The following is a 26692-nucleotide window of genomic DNA, read 5'->3' as shown; positions in this document are numbered from 1 at the left end:
ACCTGCTTCTATCGAGAAACTCCTAGTCAAAACAAAAGGACTTTTCACTTTTGTGCATGCTGTATATTATAAAATGTACTCAGTCACTCTCATGACAGAATACCTACAGAGGACTTGTTCAAGTTTGTAAATGACTGCTGTGTGCTCTGTTAAGACAGAAATGTCAGCTTTGCTGCTTGATGTGGCAGGATGGTTAGGCACGCTTTTAGTTCCTTATTGTCCTATTTATAAAAAGACTGAATGCTTCTGATAAATGGAATAATTTCCTTTCAGATTTGCTTTACTTGTGGTATCTCTGTTGTTCTATAATAAATCTTAGGTGTAAGCAGTTACACATATATTTACTATTTCTCATATGAATACATGTGAGGATTGTTTAAGAGTCCAAGCAATCTGGACTTTAGCAAATACAGTAGCAGAAAAGGAAACCACTTAAAAAAAACACAAGACAGGAATTAAAAAAGAGAAGGTGAAACAGCTTTAAACCCCAGAATGTATAGAACTAACTTAACATAACCAAACCTTATTTCTTTGTTTCTTTCACCTTATGAACCATGTTAGACAAGAAGAGACTTGAAATAGAAGACTGAAGAGTTAGTACAGGAAACTGAAACATCTGTTAGTGCTCCTCTGCTTCTCTAAATCAGATCCCAAATCTCTATGTGTTTAGGTTTGATAATTACCTTGATACTGACATAATCACAGGATTTAGGCTGTACTTTATACCAATTGAATAAGTATGCCCTAACACTTGTTAGCAATACACCTGGTTGCTGGGTATCACCACTTGATCAGAATTTCTTACAAGAAAACAAGTGAGTTTTCATTTAGAAGCAATAATCTTGCATATTGCACTTTTGAAATAATGTTATTAATTAATGAAATCACATTTAAATTTCCTGTTCATATTAAAATATCACATTTAGCCATCCACGTACACAGACATGAACTTGCAGCAAAACAGCTCAATTCAAAAGATTCACTGTTCTTAAGCATTTCAGACATCATCAGGAATTTCAAAGATGGAGCTAGCTAGGCTGCTAAGATTAGCACCTTTTGGACTGCATATATATCCTTACAACACCAGGAACAATGTCTCATGGTCTGAACAATTAAAGCCACTAAGGCACTGAGTAGTACCTTAGCACTCCGGCTACTGGCCAAGATTTCCACCCATCTATATCCCAAAAACCAGAATGGCTGGTTTTGCTGTCATTCTTATCTCTACTTCAGCAGACGTTTTTAGAACTTGGAAATGAAGGTAAGGAGTGATATAGCGTATGTACCATGTAAGGACATAACCCCTGGGAAGTTGTACAGGGGGAAGATTTCTCAGAGGCGATGCACTTCAGAGGCAAAAATTCATCTGAGTTGTGACTGTTACTTCAGTGTCAATATCTGATATATGAAATCAGCAGATTAGTATCTCAATTGCTGCCATATATTGCTTATACTGCATATGCTGCTTATACTTCATGCTTTCATGTTGGAATGTTTGCAAATAACAAAACTTCTCAATGATTTCTGGCTAAAACTTCTCAGTCTGTGGAACCACAATTTTAAAAAGAAAAATTCTTTTCTAGGTTACTGTTTAAGGTCTTTTGTAGTTTATCAAATTTTCAGAGGACACCAGATTGTACCTATTCTAAGTCAAGCCCTACTATGATTCTATGATTATGATCATTCTAGGTTGTTTTACTACTCCATGTAAAGGGTGAGAGACTGAATGAAGTGTCTTGTAAAAAGGCAAGCCACATATTGTGTTTCTCCTATAAAACACAAAGCATACACTGTGTCTTAAGATGCAGCAAACCAATTCCTACAGGAAAGTAAGGTGCTTATTTGATGCTGAAATGCTAATTTTTCTATCAGTGGCTGGTCTGCAGGTTGTAATCCAAATTCTGAACTGTCAGGGGGGGTTGGAATGTGGATAGTAATACTGATTTGATAGCTGAGCAATGAAATTTCCTGTAGGTTAGTTCCCATGAAAGAACTAATAAGGGCACTTGTTTTCAATCACAGATGCTCTCTGCTCAGTCCTATTCTGAAGTGCTTTATTCAGAGTTTCCCCAATCAATATTTTGACTTTGAGAGGCAGAGCTATTAGAGGTTGTTTAGCCTCAGAGCTAGAATGCCAGGTCTTGAGCCAGACAGCCCTCCTCTACTATCAAAAAAAAAAAAAAAAAAAAAAAAAGGAAGAGAGAAAAAGATCAGATGCCAAGAAACAGCATGCATTCCCCGCTTATTATTTCATCCTTTGATACACAACTTTTCAAGATTAAAAAATGTGCAAAACCAAAGCACTGAAGAAATACATAATGTAGAGTACAATTACAATATCATAAATTTTCCCTAAAATGAGCAATGGTTTTCTCATTATTCAATTCTGGAATTCCATCCAGATTCTTAGCAAACAAACTCATTCCTTTGAGTATTATATACAGTAATTAGGAATGTAAGTCACAATTTACATTTTTAAATGTGATAGGAGGAAAATATCCAAATATCCATATCTCTTTCCTCTTTAAGATCTGATAATGGGTTTTCAGGTACAGTTGTAAGTATTCATTTTTAGCTCTAACCTGTAAAATTGTTTTAACATCACTTATGAATACTTCAAATCCCATTTCAAGCAGCAGCCTGGTTCTGCTTCTTCCACCAGAAAAGGAAAAAAACTCTTCTACCAAAAACATACATACTGGGAGAGAATATCAGGTCTGACCACCATAGAAAAATGACAAAGGAAGGCTGAACTTATTTGCAATTCAAATTCTTATGAAAACTTTATTACATATGGTTTAGTACTTGAATGCCCAATCATATCCAGTCACTGTATCTTTATGATCAGCTTTCTCTCCCTACTACGTATATTTTGGGGGAATATTATTTATATGGCAATTTCCGTTTCACTGGGTATTCTTCATTTTGGCTATATATCCTTACAGAAATTCTGTTTAGTTTACTTTAGGATTATACTCTATTTAATTTTTCTTCATATGCCTTTACTTTTGGGATTATTACCTCTTGTCAGCCTTATTTGCATTCCAAATGCCTCTTCTCCCAACATTTCCAGAAATATTTGCTTGGAAAGTCATATGTATAAATGTCTTTGTATAGCTTCCACTAATGCAGACAACAATCTAAAGACTATCTAATGAAATGAGAAAAAAGTTTTCTGTTACTTCAGATGCACATTTTACATGTACGCGATTTTACATTAGTGCTTGACACTATTTTCTTCTCACTTCATCCTTTTGATATTGATCATCTGCTTTTGATCTCACACACAACATAATGACTTTGTTTTCACAATGTCCTGGGTGGAGATTTAATGCAAACTATTTTTTTTTGCCCTGTGAGAGGCTGCTTACTGTCAACACAGAAGCCAAACTGAGCAGAGACTGGTTACTTATTTGACAAGAGGGAAATAAACATCAAATTGAGCACAAAGCAACCTTTTCTGATTTGTGCAATCAAAAAGATCCTGCTGCACCTCAAGGGGGAAACAAACTCTTGGATGTTTAGAAAAAAGTAGAAACTTCAACAGTAATAGTTGTAACAGTTAATCTTTTCATTCATTTGGCCAATTTGATAATAAATAGTTGTATTTTTTTATAAATGATAAAGCAGCATTTTTAGTACATAATTCTTTTAATAGTACAGACTGAAGATTTCTATTAAAAGATGGGGCGTGTTCTGCCTTGCAAGACAGTTAAGTTACCCATATACGTCAAACTGCAGCTTTACAATCCCACAACATACTTTCTCACTTGATTTGAAATAGGTGTTTTTGTGTTGCAGACTATAATTCTCAATTCCTGTTGGCCAACCCCATATGCATCTGACATTATTTGTTTAGTAGCACTCGGCACACTGAACAGGGTAGGTCTGTTCTGCTGAAGACTTTATTATCCATCTGCCAAAAAGCACGGCTGTGATATAATTCATTTTATTTACCCTAAAACAACAGAAACAACAACAAATTCACTTTTCATGGCTATGCAGTGTTATGAGGGGAAAACAAATAATTTGACACTTCATCTTTCAATGTCTTCTGCCAGGACTCAGGAAAAAAATATGTAGATATAATCCTTTCATTAAAAACAGTGTATTCTATATATAAATCTTGTATTTCTTTCCTGAACATACAGCACCAAGGAAACATCCCAGCATTTTAAGTATATCTGTTTCCCAGATACAATTAAACTGTTTATATAACTTCTTTATCTTGTAAAACCTTTTAAGTTACAGATTGTAGGGTGTTTTTTGTTTCTTTATTTGCTTTTTTGTTTGTTTGTTTGTTTTTTTTGTTTTGTTTTGTTTTGTTTTTCTATTATTTATTTAGGAGGGTTATTTATTTCTATCAGCTTAAAATGATGTATTTAGGGGTTATTTTTGTATTATTGGAAGGTAAACAGCTTCCTCAGTATGTAAAATACTCAACAAAAAACATATCCTTGCCCTTCAAAAACTGTTCCGCAGACTATGGTGTGAATATGTGTTTGTATGTATGCTTGCATGGAGAAAGGAGTGGGAAATTAAGGGGAAGAAGCTGAATAACAATGCTTTCAGGAAGCAGAGGTTGGAAAGAAACATGTCTTTAAACAGTGCATACAGTTGTACCTTCCTTTCCATAATTTAGACAAAACAAAACTGAAGGCATATGGGAAGGTAAGCATGGTGTATCAATATTTATGCTTCTTGGCATTTATAAAACGGCAAAGTCCTATGCAAATAGTTGAGCTGCATAAAGGAAACATTGCTTTCTGCACATCATGCTTTAAGTCACATGCTCCAAAATAAAGATTTCAGGAGTGTACTAACCTTTTCAAACTTTTATTTTATTTAGAAAGCTGTCATTCACAAGGCCTCAACTCAAAAAGTCCTGCTTTAGTGATGATGCATATTATTTATTGCGTGTACTAGCTATGAATATATTATTTTAAAAATGCTTAAAATTGGCTGAAAAATCTACAAGCATTCCATTCCTCCTCCGGTACAGCAATCAATTCCTGCTCAGTAATTTTTGTGTGAGACACTGAAATGAAGCAAATAACACATTTTTCTTTAAACTGACATAGATAGCTATTAAATTTCAGCTCTTTGCTATATTCATAACAATAAACTTAAAAATAACATCTTCTACAAATTCTGGATAGTTCTGCATGGACAATTTTCAGTTCTATCAAGTGAAGCCAAAGCAATATTCCACTGTCATGTTTACAGCCATCTGTGTAGATGCAAAGTCAAGTTTGGACAGCTTTGATCTGGTAAGGTGCAGACATTTTGATATGAAGGATGGCTACCTCAGTTTGAAAGCACAAATGGATTAAAATGCTTCATAGGCTGGGAAGAAACAGTCAGAATGGTAAGGCCCATTTCAAATTAAGTTTTCTACCTATCAGCAGACACTAATTAAAACAGCAGCAGCCATATTTGGAAAGAGTATAGCTGCCACTATCTAATTCATGTTCATAACCTGTGATGACAGCTCAATAAAAGAAATGCAGTCCTGTCCCCTGCCCCAAAAATACCCTGAAAATCTAATAATTCTTTTAATGGACAGTTAATCCACACTTAAAATGTATATATGCAGCAGAACTTCATAAAAATATTTTCTGAATTCAATGGCCAAAATATCATTTCTATCATCATCTCACAACGCTAATCTTGGGAGAAGTGAGTATGCTAGCATCATCAGTTCAAAAGTAACAATCAAAACATAGATTCGGAACAGAATAAAATGATAAAAATGATAAATATCATCTATGTGATTGTAAGGGGTAGGAAACTATGGGCTTTTAATTCCTTTAATAAAGTGTAAGAGCAGATCTTCGAAGCTTTTCAAAACCTGTATGATGTCTGAATGAATGTTAAGCTTTACGGTTCTCTTAGTAGTTAGTAGATAATAAGCAGCCTTCATTTTGGTTGAAAAATTAAAATCTGTGATACAGAAAAAGCATTGAAAGTGAATTATTAAATAGAAATCTGGCAGTTTTGCTCTCAATCTGCTGGAGTTTAACAAAAACAAAAGAAAAAAATACATTAAAAAAGATTTCCTTTAGGAAAGAAACATCAATTCTCCTCCTTGAAATTTTCAATTTCAATAGAGATATAAGGATATTTTTTAAAATTATGCCTCACTTAACTCTGTGGAAACTCTGTAGCTTAACTATTTCCAAATGAGAAATGAATCAAATGTGCCTTGAAGGAAAAACGATCTGCTTTCTTGTTATCATGGGATTACTACAGTTTTGCAGAGTTGCAGTTTTAATTGAAAAACATCATTTTCCATAATATCACTTGTGTGCAGAGATTAGATTTGAATTACCATCCAAAATTTCCTGTTGTTATTGTAATTTTAATTCACTGTTTGACAGGTAGGAACCTGAGTATGTGGCACCAGCTATACAAATTAAAGAAGTCACTCTCCTGATACTTCTTTTTAAGATAAATTACCTGAGGATATTTTTCATGACCAGGAATTGGATTCTCAATGCCTGACTACCTGTCTTCAGCTACATTTTTACCCATAGTTTTGCCAGTTCCATAGTGATGTTACACTCCAGTTTTTATTGGTATAAAAATTTCTCAATACAGTACACGACTCCAAACATGTATCGTGTTGTGAGATGCCTGGACAATAGAAAATGGCAAGTAATTCAGGGCTTGGGGCTCAGTTTCAAATTTATAATCTAGAAGCACATCCCAAAGTGGCTGACTAACATTATCTGTCTCTTCCTGCTTTAACTAAATACAACCATGAGGAAAACAGCATAATGTGCTCACAAAAATTCCATTTTCATCCAACGCCCTACAATCTTTATTTTATTTATTGAAATTTCCCCCTTATATGTAATGTACAGAGTAAAGTTATTCTGCACTGCCACCACTGCAGGAGCTTTTTAAATGATTCAAGGAAGTATAGCTTTCATTTAGGTTTGTGCCCTCCAGTCTGTTTATACTGGTCGATACACTTGTCTAAAAAATATAATGGATTAGCACATCATTCAACAAACTAGTCAGAAGGCAAGCTCAAGGCGACAGAGACCAAAAAGTAAATTACAGCCAGGAGTAGGGACAGGCCATGCCTACAGCTAGGAAATATCATATCAGTACAAAACCTGTATTCTGTGAGAATGTTACTTGATCTGAAATGGATGAAAAATTTACACTGAAATATAATAAAACAATCAACTCCATGATTTCATACAGAACTGTAAATTATACAGTTTATAGTATCTAATGCAAAAACTGTTTCTCACAAGCAGTTCACGGTACAGTCACACCTCTGATCAACAACTGGCATTTTTTCTGTTTAATCTAAAAAGATTGTCTCAAATTTGATACCTTTTTATATCAGAACTTATTTAACACATTTAAATATGTGCACAACGTAACACACCAAAAAAGCACATTATGAAAAGCAGTAAAAATAAAGTAAAACAAAAATAAAGGTAAAAGAAACAGGTCCTGATATGTAATACAGCCTTGAAATTCAAAAGTCATTATGGAGGGCTATTTTTCTTTTTGAACCACCAGAAATTAATCAGAAATCTGAAGACAAAGACTTTTATTTTACTTCTACTGTAAAACTTGGTTATTTGCAAGAGATATTTTAGTTCTGTGTTATGTGAATCCATTCTCATTTACAAAGAAAAAACAATGCTAATGGTGTCATAGGAGACAGAGAACATCACATCCTTCTAAAAACATTTCAGAAAATTAACATACTGGATGAAATTCTCTGTTGAGGCGGATCTTTTAAGTCAAATGGAGGTACATCTAGAATAGTTCTGTGTGGCATGCTATGAGCTAGAAATCACACTGTATCTCCGTTAAATAAAATCTTGAAAACAGATTTAAATAACTTGGAAAATCATAGAATCAAATCATAGAATCACAGAATCAATAACATTGGAATGACTACTAAGATCATCTAGTCCAACCATCAACCTATCACCACAATACTTAAACCATGTTACTCAGTGTGACAACAATCCTTGTCTCAAAAAACTCCAGAGATGACTCCACCACATCCCCATGCAGCCTATTCCAATACCTTTCCCTCTTCAGAAGTTTTTTCTAATAACCAACCTAAACCTCTTAAAGCCATTACCTATTGTCCTACCATCCTATCATCTTATCGTCCCAAAATGTAGCAGCAGGAAGAATGAGAAACTCTACACACAACTTGATTTCCAAAGACAAGTACCTGCAAGAGAAGATCTTGCCTCCAGAATAGAAACCAGCACTGCCACTCTTTTTTCTCCATTTCCACTTATTAATGTTTATGAAGCAAGTAGTTTTGCCTTACTTCTGTTACTTTTAATTGTGCTTCCATTTTAAACACAGCTGTAGGTATTAGGAAAGATAACATCAGTGTCTCAGATTTCTTTCATGACAATATCCCTGTTTTATTAATTCACATGAGGAACACAAGGATATGATTTCTGGACCTCAGTTTTGTCTATCGTTATCCCCCAGGACTTAAGAGTGAACTTCGGGTAGTTTTTCTAGGAGAAGAGAGAATATATGATGGAGCACTGCTATTTGAAGGGAACTCCTGCTCTATTTAATTCATGCTTGTTGCTCACAATGGAGCCAAAAGAGTAAATGGAAAACAAGTGTTTATATTTTGGATCAGTGATTGTTTCATCTAGGTTATTCTTGCTCAGAGACTGTGTCAAGCCTTCACCTCATGAGAAAAGTTTTGTTACTCTGAAGATGAAGTGAAGTGGATTTGGACTCAGTTCTCTGCATCTGTGAAGTATAAATCTTAATCACCTGAGGGGAGAGGTGTCAAAGCTGATCCTTTCCAGGTTGTGTGTACACTGCACTGATAATCAAGTTTCTATTTTGGTAATTAGCTGATTTGCAAAACTACATTTGCAATGGGATATGTCTATTTCTCACTTGTGTGCTGTTACGTGGTATACCTGGGACAGTAATCTATAGAAACATCAAAACTTTCCTTGTTTAGGCAAAGATCCTAATTTTATAATATAATCCAATATCACAGCTGAGGCTACAATGTTCAAATACACTGAACCTTCAGGTCAATATGAAATCTGTCTGCTCTCCTGGCTTCAGGCCAACAAGACACTGGTGGGTTTTAACACATTCTTCCCTGTTTTGTTTGTTTCTTAGGTAGGGACTGTGTTTCAATGCCAAGTACTACTTTGAATTACTAGTTAAGGTCTCTAAAATTCAGATGTTTTATACGCACCAAGACGTATGTGACTAATTCCTTTCAGTATAACAAATCAATTAAATACTGAGCCCCATTTCCCATTCTCACAAGCACATATAGTTTCACAGTTTTGACTGACCAAACAGTCAAGCAGACACATTGACCTATGCATTAATTCTAGGTATTTATAGAGGTAAATTTGAAATACAGAAACAAAAGAAAATTGTAACACACTGTATCGGTGCACTGCTGAAGTAATTTAAATATTTTAAGTGCATGATTTTGGTCTTCAGTTTTCCCTCCTGAACTTCTACATTTGTTGAGACTGCCACTGATTTTAATGAGAGGCAACACAGTTCAAAAGTCTATGCTCCAGTCTCTCAAAGATTTAATTGAATAGCTTTATACACATCATTAATTTCATAGCTTTCAATGAAAATTGTTGTGTGCACATTTGCAGGATCCAAACCTTTGTTACAACATAGTCATCCTTTCTTCTATTCATACTCTATTTTATTACAAGTATGATTTGCAGTATCACCTTTTGTTATTATTGCTTAATACTTGCCATTCAGAAAACTGCTTTCAGTTTCTTGTCCCTTTGTCAGATTTACTACCATTCTGAATTAAATTTTACAGGATATACATCTGTTTCAGATTAAATAATTTAGAAAATTTCAGCTAAACCTCAATCTAGATACAACAGTATTTTTTTTCACTCATGTTAAAACAATAAGGTTTTCTCTGAGGAGCCATCACATCCCATTTCTATCAGAAAATGGATTTGAAACTGACAGATGGGGTTGCTTTTATATGAAGAAGATGCTATTTGCTATCCCAGGAAAAGTCTACTCAAATTTATCCAAGTCATATGCCACTGAGCAAGTAACTGCTATTTAAAATAGGTCAACACAAGCATTTTCTCAATTTTCTTACACAATCTGCAATGCTTCGTGATTATGAAAATGGGCCAAGGGCATGAACTGTATGATGACCTCCCGTGATTCAAGCATTGGTGTGATACCCACCAGAATGATGCAGTATCACACTCCTTTTCTATTCTTGAATCATGCAAGATGTGAGTACCTGAATGAGCTGATACCTACATCTGTTATGTGGAGAAGAAACTACTGAGCTGTGATGGGAACACATACTGTTGTGAGACCTAAGTATGAGAGAGGGGCCAAATGAATGAATATGAAGATCTGTCCAGAGGGATTTTAATTTCAATGGCCAAATCTCGTTATAATCCATCCTTGGCAAACAGACTTCAGCCTTTAACAGCCAATCACACTAAACACACTGCACCATACCCCAGACTAAAATTAAATATGCTTCAACCTATCAGAGCTTTTCAGGACGCACATGTCCCAGAATCAGTTAACAAACATATGTGCTGAGTACCATAACACAGCAGCAGGACATATCTTATTTCTTAGTATTCCAGTGCAGTGGAGAACACAGGTGAAGAACTTGTCAGCACTTGGAGTGCTCTTTAAAGCATATAGATGCATACAGATTAACATCCATACAGAGACATTACATATGAATATAAAAGGGCTGCTTAGAAAATAATGCTTCTTATTTTATTATGTTGGCTCACGATGTCAGAGGCACATGTTGGTGGTATGGTAGTTAGAGGTTTAACCTTCCCTCCAATACTCTATTACATTTTGTTGCTGGGTGACAAATGGCAGTGGAGGGGTAGACAGACAAAATGGCATCTGACATGAGTATGCAGCAAAGGTGTGTCATTTAATTTCTGCATGCAGAAAAAATAGCATCCATTGACATTCATCAATACTTGGTGAACATTTATGGAGGCCAAACAGTGGATGTGAGCACAGCCAGGCAGTGGGTGATGCATTTTAGCAGTGGTGACAATGATCACCTCCTTTAGTGCAGATTTTGATGAGCAAAGCATGCAGGCACATTGTTGACTAAAATGCATAGCTAATAGTGATGGCTGTGTTGAAAAAGTGTGTTTTATAGTGATAATTAGTGTTGTTATGCTCTGTGTATCTGTTGTAGATTCCAAAGAAATAAATAGGAGGCATTACTTTTGGAGTGAACTACATAAGTATGCATGCAAACAAAATCACTCAGACACATACAGCTACGCACCCAAAGATTTTGTTATCACAAAATGCTTTAGTCTCCTAGATATTGAGCTAAGTGCATACTGTATTGCATCCTGAATTTTGTCATTATACTAACAGAATTATTGCCCCTCTCCTCCTTCTACCCCCTGCCCCAAAATTACTTCTATCTTGTTCTTGCAATAAGTACCACTGTTTGTATTTAGGGCTAATGATCCACTGTTATCATCTGTTCACATTTTTAAAAAGGTTACAGATTTTATTGTTAAATTTTGAAAGGTGAAAAATATCTATTCCTTATGAACAATGTATTGCAAAATGAGATTCTCATAGTCACCGATCTCATTAAAAGTTAAAACTGTGTCTTCTTAGCATTAGTGAGGAATAAAAGGGTAAGCATGAGGTGTCTATGAGAACTATAGCTATTGACATCATTGACCTATAAATACGTCCTCTTCAAGTTGATATACAGGAATTCATTATCCCTGTTTTGATATAATTGCTAATACCGAAAGCCCTTTGCTTCCAAGTGTTAATACAATTGCACTTCATATTTCAGATTATCTGCCGAAAAGAAAAACTAATTTCTAAATATTTGATCACAAAAGTTTTCTTTATATTCTTTTTAATTTAGTCAAATAATATCAGATAACCTTAAAGCAGATTTAACAGGAAATTGCTAGGGACTCCATCTAAGTAGCATCCATTTGCACTTAGATAAATGTACTGAATGTGTAGGAAGACTTTGACAGCTTGCCATATGTGATTTCATTCTGTAGCCTACCTACTTTACCATCAAAAGTTATATCCTTTGAAGCACTGCCAGAATTACTTTAGCCCAGTAGATATGCTAGATGTGCCCTTTAAAAGCCATATCATTTCCTTTCTACTCTATGTTCAATGTAGCATCTGCTCAACTAAATTCCTTTGAAGGTTAAAACCAAAAAAACCCCTGTAGTACAGCTTACTAACATGTCCATTGCTGAATGAAGACCATGGATGCAAGAGAATAAATTTGAGTTAAACGAGACTATAAAACAGAATCATAAAATTACCAGCTATCATGGGAATATTATAATTATACACACACAGGATAAATATTTGCATTTCAGGATAGGTAAGCATTTTATTTAAAATAATAATAATCCCCGAATTTTATATTTCCATTATGTTGATTGTTTATATGCAAACGCTGGTACTCCTGTGACATGGGTGCTAATGCCATAATAAAGCACATCACACATAAAGAACTTGATTCAAAATAGCAAATGTAAGTACGTATATATAAGCTTTGAAATCTTTGCTTTTTTTTTTTTTTTTTTATATACAATTATTTTAGAAGTCTCTCTGTTATTTTCACAGCACCCTCCCAGGTATTCTAAAGAATAATGAAGAGATAGTTCACCTGATCTAGTATAAAAGAACAGTTGTGACATTTTAGAAATAATTTCACTTTAGCTTCTTTAATTTCTACAAATACTATTTACGATTAAAGGTCTATGATTTTACAAAAGAGATGAATGATTTCCAATAATTACATGACTTTTTCTGTCTACTTCATTGAAAAGGTTTCAAAACATATTAAAATGTAGTGTCCTTTCCTAGCCTCTTGAAATCCTGCAATGTCAATTTTAATTAACAAGCTATAAAAGTTACATTTTTATATCAGAAGTCTTATTTTTTTCCATTAATTTTACTGTTTCATGTGAATTTGCATCCTTACTGGGGAAACTGCTGACTTTGTTAATCTGCAAGGATTTATCAAGAAATGTCCATCACTGTTCAAATTAGGTACAGTATTAACATGCTTATACCATTTAAATGGCTCATGATGGTCACATAGTGAGAGTGAAGCAATGACTTGTTTCACATCCAGGTAACTCTGTGGTCTTCCATGATATGCATCAGATCACTCTCACAGTTACAAGTGTAGGTAAATAAAGAGGAGTGCAATGGTATCAAACAAAAGGAGAAAAGAACTAGCATTAAGAAACAGGCTTTGATTTAGCCAAATGAAACAATTGGAATATCCTTCATTAACTTGTTTGATTTGAAGTGCAATTCTTTCTGCAGATCTATTTCAGATGAAATGCAGGAAAGACAACACTTTAAACTTTCAGTGAGCCCATTTCAGTGAAGCTCTCTAGAACTTGAAATTTGCTTAAGTGCAGTTTAGTGAGTGAATTACTTTTTATTTTGCACTGTCCTCGTGAACTGTCTTTTAAGCAGAAGACACTGTATGCTTAAGCAACAATGCACCCAAACTGAATTTGCAAACTAATAGGGAAGACAGATTTATAACCAAAATATTTACAAAAATACATTCAATTTTTAACCTATCTATGGAACAATAAGAGAGCAAATTTCTTATTCGAAATATTATTTGCTTATAGGGACAGAGGGATTGCTGAATAACTTTTAAAAACTTCTTTATTGATAGTAAACACCATGTTGACAATGCTGATGGATATGCAGTAAACTGCAGTACCATTCAAAAATCAGTGAACAATTTTCACTGACTTAACAGGTTGTGGATCAGACTCATGTCAAGAAGAAGAAGCACACACAGGGAAAAAGCTACTCTATTTCCATCTACATTAATAAATTTTTTAAGATGAAACATCTCTTCCTGCAAAGTCATAACACATGCATGCTGCCTTCAATATGCGAAAGAGATATGTTTACACTATTAATCTTTACTGTGCATATGTTACGGAAGTTCAGCAAGAACACGTGGAATCTACACTGTCGTTCTAGGAACGTCAGGAACGTATGTGGCTTTGTATTAACTACTCACATATGAAGATGTGTTGACCCAAAACAGACATCTTCCTGGAATACAGCACGAGAAGATACAGGCTTATGCTTCACTATACTGAACGGCTACATCCTAATTCAGAAGTACTCAGAAAAAACTCTTGTCACCCAAAAGATCCAAAGACAGAATCTTAAACATAAAATAATTAATATAGGTAATAATACTGTCATAACCTTTATTAGCATAAGGCCAGATTTATTAATGTGAAGTCTTCAAAAGTTACCTAGAATGCAGTATGAGCATTATATATCATATCAGTTTACAGATCAATGTGATCTCATTCAAATAAAGACGGAGCTAGTGTTTTCCCTTTCTATTTTACTGTTGTCAAATCTCACATCTTAACTGTTGTAGAAACAAAATATTGCCAAAATGTCTCAGACTTTTCTTAAATATAAAATTCAACTTCTAGCGTGGTAGCCACTGGGGAGGAAAAAAAAAAAAAAAAAAGAGTAGAAAATGTAAAGTAATAAAAGCTTTCCTCCCAAACAAAACAAAAACCCAATCAGAATGTAAATAAGCTTTTAAAAATATCATTTTCATCTACTTAATAACTTGAAACCAATGTATTATTAGAGTGGATCCTGGAGCAGGAGTTCTGAATACCAAAGGTTGGCAAAATTTTTCTTGGTTAGTGAGGAAGAAGCAGAACACATTTTCACAGCTCTGATCCTCAGTTGCAGAGTAGGAGCAGCATGCTATGTCTCTTCTGTCTGCTCACACAGGAGAAACATTTCTTTTGTCTGTCTTGCTTACACCATTTTGATTCCCCCTGCTCTAATACACTCACATGCTTCCTGCGTCTGGAGGAGAGGATAACTCTTGCTCTCAGGCGCATCCCCTCACTGCTGAAAGAAGGTCTTTTCTCTCTTTCTTTTCTTTTCTGCCTTAACTTCCTGACTCTGAGCACAGGTTTATCACACTCTTGCCACATCTGATCTCCTGTTTTTTGAAAGGGAAAATGTACCCTTTGTTTGTCTCCCCTAGCTGCCAGTAGGAGTGTGGCTCTGCGGCAGAGCTGGGTTTTGCTGTCCCAGAACAGTGAAAGCACACTCTATGTGTCCCCAAACTGCTTAGCGATGCTCACAGTAGAACGGCACTAGCCTGTGCACTTGGATGTGTCCTCGTGGCACAGCTTGCAATAGGGCATTAAACTGGCTCTTCTACGGATTCGACTACAAAGGGTCCTTTTGGGGCTGTGACATGAGAACAATACATAAATAAGTGCCACAAGGAATTGAATTACTCACTGTTAATGCAGGTAAGTTTGAAGGCAGAAACAAACAGTAGAAAGAACTGTGAATGTGAATGCTGTTGAGGAATTCATGTGCGGAACTAGGATAAAAATGGGTTCACAGTGAGTGTAATGAGTATTCTGACGCATTTTTTTTTTTTTTTTTTTTTTTTTTTTTCCTGAACGTTAAATACAGAAACTGATCTGCTTACATTTGCTCTCATGTTATAGCTTTATCAGGAAGCTGGTACCAGTCTCCGTGCAACTGGAAATGTGGGCATCAGATTTCTTGGAATGCACCCTGCTTCAGATGCCAGAAAGAATTACAGGGAAATATGAGGTTAAAATGCTAAGGCAGGACAGGTCTATTTAATGCAGAAGATAAATGGGGAGACACAAAAGAATACAGATTAGTACTGTAAGATTTCTCACGAATGTGATTATCTTGAATTCCCACTACAAACCTTAGGGATTAAGCACCACCAGACTTTGACTTGGGTGTTTTCTGGTTTGCTGAAGACAGTTTGAAGAGAATTCTTGACTAGATCCCCCACTAACTCTGTGGAGAATATTTTCACTGCAGAATTTGGAACGATTCTCCTCTATTACCAGTAACGCAGTAAATATTCTGTATTTCCTTTACTTGCCAGAAGGGGAGTCCTCAGTTAAGTCTGAAGACAACAAGTAAAAACCTGACCTACACTATAGCAATAGAAGAATAAAAGTTGCTGGCACCAAATACAAATTAAAAAAGAAAAAAGAAAAAAAAAGATCCATCTCATCTCCTAATTCAGAGCTGTTGAGGTGTTTGTTCCTTTGTTCTGGATGTACTTTCATATGCCAATGTTTAATTGGAGTGGTAGAACTGTCAATGAGGATTTACAGTGGAAAATATGACTGAGGTAATCTGAATTAAATTTTATTTTATTATTTACTATTATTATTATTATATAAAATTTTATAGTATTTTTATTATTATTATATAAAATTTTATTTTATTGCAGGGCTATTTTTACCCTGATCCACTCAGGGACTGTGTATGAGAGCTGCTCCGAAATTAATGCCTCCTATTTTATTATGCTGGTCCATGATATCAAAGACAAATGTTGGTGTTTCGGCACTAGAGGTTGAAACTTTCTGTCAATATTCTGTTACATTTTGTTGCTGCGCGACAGATGGCAGCGGAGGGGCAGTCTGACAAGTCACATTCCGGACGGCCATGCATATTTTTACAAGTGTAGCATGCAGGTCTCTGGCAAAAATGCATAGCTGCTAATGATGGTGATTATGTTGAAAAAATAGGTGAGAATTTCCTCTATCAGTGTCGTTCTGCTCTTTGTTGTAGTTTCCACGGAAATAAATAGGGGGCATTACTTTCACAGCTCCATATTTATCTAGGCACTGTTTTTTTTTTCCGTAACCCTAAGCAAATCCTTGCGTTCGTGTGGCCTGACCCACTCTTTTTTAGGTGCTTGGAACTGGAATGCTGTTGAACAAAGCTGTACCGTTTCACTGCTACAAATCTTGGGTCTTTTCATACATCACAGAAAACTTGTCAGGCTTTTCATTTGCCTTTCTTTAAGTAGAGATGAAAAAGTGAATCAGTCTTTAGCATCAGTACATCTTGGATGCACTCAAAAGTATATTTACTTGCTATTAATCAAAATTTGTTAATGACTTTTCTTTTTTATTCTTTTAGAAATGAAATTGTGATCACTTGCCAGTACAATGACTTTTTAACCTCACTCTTTAAAGATCAAATAATTACTTAATTTTGTGGGCTTTTTTTCCTCCATCTGTATAATATAGCAAGTTACTGTGGAAAATATATCTATTCCAAATTGGTATGTTTCCCACCAGTATCTCTTTTTCTCCCCCCAATTATCCCACAGCTGTTTGTTTTCTGACTATATATAGAATATTTCACCAGCTTCCATACAAAAATCTCCTAATGCAATGCAAAAAAGATACTAAAATACTCTGTAGCTAAGTTGGATAATATGTATGTTAATCCAGGAAAATACTTTGTCTATATATATATTTTTTAATAGAACTGAAAAATGTGAAATACCATTTTTCCCAGCTATTTTACTTAAAACATTGCATCTACCAGACAGCAAATGGTCCAATTGCTAATGATAATATTCTCAATCAACTTATTTAGTACTGGAAAGAGTTAAGAATTATAATGAAAATGCCTCATCAAAATCTTATTTTTAACATCAAATGCTAGAAATCATGATGTGACATGAAAAGTCTTCAGCCTTCAAATGTTAAACCAATGAGACTATATTTTATAGCACAGAGAATGTGTGTGATTCATTTTAACTAGTGAATCCCTTCTGCATAAAGTCTCTCAATGTTTTAGCCTCAATGGCTGGTGAAATATGTTCGAAAGAATAAATAAAAGGAACATGATTCTCATGTAAAATGGCATTCTGGATTCCTTTAGTTATCTCAACAGAGAGCTAAGTTCAGCAGAGCCTATAAGACAACACTGTTGGCAGTATTTAAGCATATTGTAGAATAATAATAAGCAAAACAATGCGATGAGTAACAATAAGTTAATTTCAAGTTTTAAAAAAATCAGCAAAACATCACTATACACTACACTTATACTGACTACAAAGTAACAGTCAGCGGATTATTCCACAGATTTCTAATGCTGAAAATTCTGATGGCATTTACTAGCATAACCTTTCAACTCTGAGCACATCAATAGAAGCAGACAGTGGTTTGAAATATGATTCCTTGCAGATAGCATATCCTCATTCATCTGACTGTGGTGCTCTGTGCTCCATTGCACAAACAGCGGCTCACCCACTTCTGAGAGGACACTAATAAAAAAGGCATCAATTTTCAGCTCTAGTACTACTGTGATCTCTTTATATGTTCGACATCCAACATTAAATTAAAATGCTGTTATAAATCCTACTTTCTGAATCTGGAATGAGTGTTGGGTTTTTGTCGCATGAGACTGCAGCAAATCTTGTCAAAAGCAAGGAAGCACGTCTTGTTCACTCAGAATTAATGTTGTGGATGAAAGAAAGAGGTAAAAGAGGTTGAATGGTGAACTGTGGATGTTAAAGGCAGTAGGTAAAGCAGCTTTGGGGTACCAAATAGAGCATAACATTTGCCACTTTCAATGGGCTCCTAATCAGTAATTATAATTAAGAATTATAAACTGTGCGTGAAAAATAATATTTTCACTATGTAAAGTACCTTAAAAAAATCCTGCAAATGTTTACATGCTTTTATTCCTCACAATTTGGGCAATATATTCCTCTGTGCTAGGCACAGTTTTGTAACAACCAGATAACATAGGCAAATTGTTTTGGATCACTTCAAGACCATACAGTGAAGGCTGTTACAGGGTGTCTATGCAAAATTATGCGTATTGATGTTGATGTTCAGGACTTCTGTCAGCTTATCATTTACATTTGAGTTGTCTTAAAAGTTCTTGTGTTGGGATAGAGATTTTTAAAAAAATCAAATAAAGAAAAAATTACTGAGCACTGGTGCAAAATACTACAACAGTGGCAAAATCTTTTCCTAAGAAAAAATAAAGCTGAGAGCAACGAGTGCAAGAAAGAAAGCAGTCAGGATATTTCTGCTATGTAGAAGGCTGCCATATGTTTTGGAGCCTTTCAGCTGTGTCTGATAACCTCTAATGGCAGGTATCCTTTCTCCTCTAATAACTAAGCTAAACTATACTGAAAAAGCAATAATGGCCTCAGCAAAGATACCGTGTCTATAGATATTTGTTCTTGCTGAGTTCATTCACAATTATGGAAAAAAAAGAAACAAGCTTGCTTTTTGGGGGGTTGGAGAGTGCCTTGGAGAGCAGTTCAATATCTGGATCGAACAGAGGAACTTTTTCCCCCTAAGGATCCTGCCTGAAGAAACCTTGACATGCACAAAGTCAGAACCTAGACAAAGTTGCCCTGGTGAGAACGATAAGGTCACCCGTGGGATTGCTGAGATTATCTCTGTCAAGCACTTGGACAGCATGCAGTCAAATGATGCATCATGCAGTCATTTTCGGGGGGGAAAAATCAATTTCTTCACCAGGTCGCTATTTGCTTTTCAAAGTGCCCTTGTAGGCCTTCACCACCAAGCATTTATCAATTTAAATGTTGTAAATTGATAATGTGCCACCATGCCTTGTTCTGTTTCTGAATTATTTTGATACTTATATTTTCTTTCTGCTCTCAACATCCACAGAGCTACTCTATTTCAAGAGTTCCTCCCTTGCTTACCTTCCTCCTTTACTATAAAAGATGAAAGTAAATGAACTTTCTTATGTTGAATATTAAAAGAAATAATAACTTCCTTAAAAAACACATTAACGAAAATTTCCCAGGCTTTAATAATTTTTAAAGAGGTCAAACTATTCCATGCTAGTGCTCCAGTTTACTAGAACAGCAGAGATTATCTTTTTATATAGTATTTTATAAATTCAGAACGAAATTCAAAAAGAAAAACAAAACAAAACAAAAAACTTCTCTCTTTGCTATTGTTTGGATTTGCTTAAAAAAAAAATGAAGAAATGTAATTTTGCTGTGAATTTCCTGGTGTTTTGTTTATTTGATTTTTAAAATTACTACTTAGATAATGGCACAGTGGGAAATTGGGGTAAAACTTACAGAACAGGTGCAAGTTTTGCTTTATATTACTTTTAAGCAAACAGCACAAAGCAATCCTTTAACCATCTACTAGCCTCAAGTTGATTTGCATTGAAAAACAGGTAGAGCAGAGTAGTTGAGGTTTATGCTTAGTAAAAGCAAAAGAAATACGCGGCTGTTGCAGAGCATTCTTAACCTCCAGTGATTTATTGGCCCTCAGCCAAGTTATCAGGGGAATCTAATTCTTCTTTATTATTCAAATAAACCACATTTGGCACCATGGTTCCTTTTCAGAATAGCTTCACAAATAGACTGAGTACTGTCATTTATTTGACCTTGTACTTGTGTGCTGTAGCTATAATTTTATTTGCCATTTCATAGAACAAATGCATAGAAAGCCAAAGTAAGGAGGTAGGTTATGCTATTAGTAGCACACCACACATAATATATACTGGTTGGCTTTGCTTGCTCTGTTTTAAAAATTACAAAATCTCAACAATTTTCTTCTTTTATTTTTTTTCTTTACCTCTATTATCTTTTATTATTTCTGCAGCTGCACTGCTCCTTTTTAATGAGCTTTCTCTGCAATAGGCCAATTTATAATCCCGGTCCGTGTTCTGGACAAGCTGTAGCAAAGGTGTGAAATATTTTACTTTCAGGTGTGGGCCTCACAGAAGGAAAGTAATGCATAATACCCTTATTGAGTACAACTGTTAGTGAGAGATGATCAAGAATTTCTTTCCTGAAAAGTATTCTACCAAGCTTATCAGTCCATAATATTTTATATTGACCCTGAAACCGCACACCTCTATTAATTTTATCCCTTGTTCCAGATGGACTTTTCTCCCCATTTTGTGCTACTTGCATCAGCATATTTTTGTACTAAGTCTCAAATTCAACAATTTTGCAAAAGAATTGAAATTTGGTAGGTATCTATACTGACTTCCAAGTGCCCCATTCCATTTCCTAAAGGAAATCTTGGTCCTAACTTGAGAATGTTTGAGAACAGACATAGGCAAAGCAATTTTGCAACACTACAGAGGTAGAGTGTAACAAGAACTGTTTGCCTTGGCACAAGGGGAAAGTACACCATGCAGTCCAACAGAAGAATGATTGCTATACCACGCGGTTCTAGACATGTCTGTCTCTTCCAACATGTACTGCAGGTCCTGGAACTACTGAATGCTTAAAAGTATGTTGGAGTATTCCAGCTCACCCCAGCTGTATCTGGGCTATCACTATTTATATAAACTAAGGATATAACACGGAGATTTTGGTCTCTTTCTGTTTCTTTTATTCTATTTCTTTTTCGGTCTTTATTTTGATCTAACACTGTCTTCCTCTATACTTCAGCATGTCCACATTCTCTGAAACTGCTCTGATTACAATTCCACAGCAAACTGCCATACCAAAATCCATGTCTGCCAAGTTAGCTTGAAATTCTTGGTTGACATTAGCTGAGAGATAAAGTGTTCTAAACAAATATATGTCTCTACACACAAAAGATACATTCACATGCGATGTTGGAAGAATATTTATTTTAATTTTTGTTTACTGTTTGAATGCACTGTCATTTTTGCCAGAAGTAACGTTATTATCACCATTGCCAGACTACCTTCCAAGATAGTGTTTTATCAGATTTTTTTACTATTAGCCTTGCAGCTATCTTAGAATATCAGTATCCATTTGTTTTCTACCACTGGCTCTCAGTGTTCTGGCTCTCAGTGTTCAGAGAAGAGAAAAACTGGTTCAGTTAAAAAGGGTTTTCACCTGCTAAGACTTGGTACAATTATTATTTTCCCACTGCTAAGAGATGTGAGATTTTTTCTTTACAAATACAAAATATGTTATACATATTTTCCATACATAAAAAAAAAAAAAAAAAAAAAAAAAAAAAGCTGAAGTCTCTAAGATGACACTTTACTAAAAAAATAAGACTCCAAAGTCAGCACTCCAAGATGATGATTCAAATAAAAATGCTTATAATGTACACCCAGACTTTTTGAAATGCAAAATTGCCTCCAGGTTCTATACAGATACATACTTGGGAGTGGGGGCTCATATCAGGATAGGGACACATCAGTGTTTACTTGCCGCACAAGTGATGCAGTAGCACATGTACAACATAGCACTCTTTCAGAAATTCAGAATTAAGACTGTTGTAGTGGAAATACTAGCATTTCCATGTATAGTTTCAGGAATGATTTTAGGGATATTCTTACCAATATTTTTTGCAACAAATAACGCTTTGAATAGTGATTTAGTGTCAAGTAGCTACAGTGCTCCTTTTGTAATTGCTGGAAACCTAGCTGTACAATAATATAAAACCAAACAATACGTTAAGAATGTAATAATTCAGAGACATACAAAGTAAAGACTGATGACAAGTGAAAATCAAAGATATTCAAGCAGATCTCAGTTGATATCATCTGCTAACATACTAAAAGCCACGGTCCTGATTCTGATTTTATATTATTTTTCCATTTATACCATCAGCAATGAACACAAGGAAACGTTTTCACTGATAAAGACTAACATGCAAAGAAAATTGCTTAATATATCAGAATTCTTTCTTGAAATGTATATGGGGATATGAGATGAAGTGCAAAGCCTCACCAACTGGATGTTAGTACAGAGTAAGGAAAGTCCTATAGTTAAAAAGATAGTGGCAGAAAATGTTTTTAACAAGGGACTAGCATAGGGTTAAAGCCAATTTTTTTTTCTTGAACAGATGATATTTCAGATGGCCACACTATTCCAGATGCATCAATTTCCTTGAAAATCCAATCCATATATGTGCATATGCTGTGCTGGCAGGAGGACTGACTGAAATGGCCAAAACCCAAGAGCTAATATTCTTTTGGCCAGAATAATGCAATTATTATTTTCCTAGCTATCAGTCTAAGCATACAGAGCCATCTGTTATGCAAAGCAAACATACACATCTCAATTACAGAAAATGCAGTTGCCTTGACAGAATTTGGATTACACCACTAACCAGGGCTGTAAAATTTGTTTTAAGCTACCGTATAATGGATGCCTTTCAGGAGTTTCCTAATTAGCATTTACCTGCTTAAACTAATTATCCATCCTTCTTCTTTACTGGCTTGTTAAACTTTGTTGGATACTATGCATAAAACAGATTAATATGAGCGTAAGACAATAATAAACATTAAAGTTCTGATTCTTTACTGTATTAGCAACATGGTGGCGCACCAATTTCAAAATCTGAGATTCTCGATACCAAGTCCCGAACAGATTAAGCCAGGTATTAATGTCTATTACAAAACAAGAGACTTTAATGGCAGAAAAAAATACATATATGAGTAAGAAAAACCTTTAGCATTTGCTTCAATAAAGCCAACCCAAAATAACAATTACTGAACTTACTAAAACAAATTTCTTGCAATTTCTTTGATGACTTAATGAACATCTATCCTAACTCTCGTGACATAATATTCAAAATTAGTAATTTTCTGCACCAAGAGTTAAAATTTCCCATTTCATTACCGTTGGGGTACACCAAAACTAACAGTTATCAGTAATAATACTTGCCTCCTCACAGCAGTATGGATACCAATTTAAAGGAAATAAATATTTATATTAGATTTTCTTTTTCTCCTCTGAGTGAATGCAATAGAAACAGGTATCTTACCCTGCAAATCATCATGTAAAATCTTTCTTCTGCATTTCTAAATGCAAGTAAAAAGAAGCTATTCTAACAAAAGATTTCTGAATGCAGCAGGATTAGGGCTAAGTACCAGCAAACAACTTTCCCTTCTCTTCCATCCACCCTTTTAATCTTTGAAAAACAGTTGTTAGCAATTACATTTTAAAAATACTGTATTTAATATATTTTCTTCATATTAGTGAACATTTGTGGAAGCAGCAAAACGTGTCCTTGTTGGAACCCTCCCTGCCAGACATTTTAATGGTCTCTTTCAGCATTTCTTGACTCCAAATGACTCCCTGTCATTGTGTCAGCTCCCTAGATAATGCAGGGTACTCCATAAACATCCAGTAATAGGACACAAGGGAAGTACTATTAACGTATCCCTTTCCTATCAGGTATAGAGGTTTAAAGTTCAAAACAACCAAGAAAAGAAACTTGATTTGTTCTCAATAAATTAATAATGATCCGTCATGGCAAAAAGTTTTCAGGCACAAGGCACACTTATTTGAACATCCAATACTGATAGACATGTTTTTCAATTACTTCTCAGGATGAACCAGATACAACTTTAAATAATTAATTAAATAATCCATGCAAAATACAGAAACTAGATTATTCAAATTTCTTTTAAAATGAGAAACAGAAGAACACATCACACACAATTATGCTATAGAACTGAAAGCATGTACTTACTTGGGACAGGCCTAAGTAGATGGAGACAGTTTCAGAAATGTACAAAAATTTTCCTTCTTGATTTAGTGCAAATACAAATCCATCCAGGGACTGCAGAGAAAGAAAAGTCTAGTGAATATATTAACTAAAAATGTTAAATCCTAGATAGAAATAGATTCAAACAAAGGTATCACAGAACAAATTGAGGAAAACATTCAGATGTGTGTTTTTAATTTGAATCCTTAAGACCATTCTGTTATAAAATTTATATATTAAAAATCAACACTAGTATATCTCAAAGTTGAAGGACTTACTGTTCTGCTTATATCTGCCATATACTATATAAAGTTATCTCATTTGAATACAGGAAAAATACAGAAAAATGAAATGTTCTTCAATTTTTTTTACAGGAAGAAATACATAAGAAAAACAAATAGCCTTCCAATCAAATGATATGTAAGGAGATCCCCGAATTATTCCCCAGAATAAAAGTAGAGAAAACTGAAAAACAAAATCTGAAAACAAACAAACAAACGAGAAAAAGAAAATAAAATCCTGCCACCACTCAAACCACTATGGACCTAAATAATATGTTAATTAATTGAGGATTACACACACACCATTTTCCTTTTGTGAGACAACAAACAAAGCCAATCAGCAGATTACCCTCAAATATGCTTATGGCTTAGGCCTATAGAAATGTTATGAATTTCATCCCTTTGGTACAAAACTCTAGACCAGACTTTAGTTTGTCAGGTTGTCTTTGGATGCAGTTTCCATTGCAACTGCAAAAATGCACAGATTAATGCATATCTTTTGAAACATGACTGCAGTTAATAAACAAAAACTATATTCTAAACTGACATGTAGAGTAAATCACTGTGCATCAAGATGGAAATATACATCTAGGTACACGAGCAAATTTTTTCTAGGAATAAATTGCCTTTCAAATACTACATGTGCCTTTAGTTTTATGCTTTTTAGAAGGCTGACTGCTGGCAAAAAAAAAATAATAATAATAATAATACTGCAAGTCTAAAATCACAAAGTTATTGTTTTTATCCTTTTAAATATAGAACAGTAATTTCTAGTTTTTAATTTCTTTGATTCTTCTCCTTGATTAATTTCCAATACACTGCTAGTCAGAAATTGTCCTTAGGAAGCACTTACTCCACTCTGATGTAGTAGGTGGTTCAAAAATCAGTGTTTTCTAAAAAAAAATACACCCCATATTGGAAAACAAACCCTTACTGCATTAAAAAAGATACTCTAATTTATATTTATGAATTAATAAAAATGTAAATCTGCATAGATTTCCTTCATGTAAAAACATTTACATTCTGCAAACCATTTATGGCCTCTTATAAATCATCATAATTTTTTTTTAAATAATTAACGCCAATTCCTTGAATTTTGATGTCAACAACAGGTGGAAAATTTGGAGCAGTGAAGTTCAAACTTGAATCTATACAAGGACAATTAAAACCTTTACACATTTGATCTCCCCAAGTACACATTTCTTCTGTTACTTCCCACTTGCCCTAGCACAGAAAGATCAGAAGAATGGATCTTCAAGGGTCTCAGTATAAGTTGTCCTGATTTTCTGTCTCAGGTTCCCCTCTTTGAGGAAAATGTTTTAATCCCCTGCTAGAAATAAAAGAGAAAACTGTCAACCTGATTCCCTGGCCACTCATGTATGTCTTTGCTAAAAAGACTTTCTCCAACAACAACTTGCAGTACTGAATCAGACTAATGTCTACCAGCAGTGGTTGATTTCCCTGGATCCAACAGTCTGCACCCTACTTCATAACAGCATTTGAAATATCAGTGCCAGGTAGGTAATGACCAGACTACTAGAAGCTTCTTTCTAGCGTCAGGTTGTTACTAGTTTCCATGGTCATGACAGGTGATATTCTACGTAATTACTCCTACAACTATTGCGCTCAAGATTCTTTTTGAATCAAAATATTTTGTTGGTTGAATAATATCCCATAGAAGGAAATTTCATAGTTTTTTTGTGTATCATTTTTAACATAACCCATTTTTAACATATCCAATATGTGTGATTCCCCTCCTCTTTTACTGGAAAAAGGCTCCATGCACTCAGCACATTTATAATCTGTTCTATTTAGTTTGCTAGATTACTGTGTAATTATCTGGCATATCTGGATAGTGTTTTGGGAGGATAACAAAATGTAATTCTGAGTAATGGCTTTCTTGCTTCTCTTCTAAATAAGCATGATCTTATTTAGGAACTCAGGCCTTTTAATGAAAGAAAAAATTATAGAAAGCTTTCATCACAAAGTAGAAATATTCTGCTCAATGTTGACTTGGAATTGGCTAAAAATAGCTTTGCTGGAAATATAGAAATAAAATCT

At 34.7% G+C, this 26692-nt stretch overlaps 1 protein-coding gene across 1 annotated transcript in view; it reads right to left on the bottom strand.

Annotated features, from left to right (window-relative positions):
- Positions 1-26692, bottom strand: part of NPAS3 (neuronal PAS domain protein 3) — a 579942-nt gene that overhangs the window by 160720 nt on the left and 392530 nt on the right. Inside the window, exon 9 of the mRNA XM_042813282.1 lies at positions 24336-24425. Coding sequence (XP_042669216.1) covers positions 24336-24425 — 90 coding nt within the window. The remainder of the gene's footprint in view (positions 1-24335; positions 24426-26692) is intronic.

This window comes from Centrocercus urophasianus, unplaced genomic scaffold, assembly GCF_019232065.1.
Source record: "Centrocercus urophasianus isolate 14NV4802_14NV808 unplaced genomic scaffold, USGS_Curo_1.0 seq_14, whole genome shotgun sequence".
NCBI lineage: Eukaryota > Metazoa > Chordata > Aves > Galliformes > Phasianidae > Centrocercus > Centrocercus urophasianus.
This window is presented reverse-complemented; position numbering and strand designations above follow the sequence as displayed.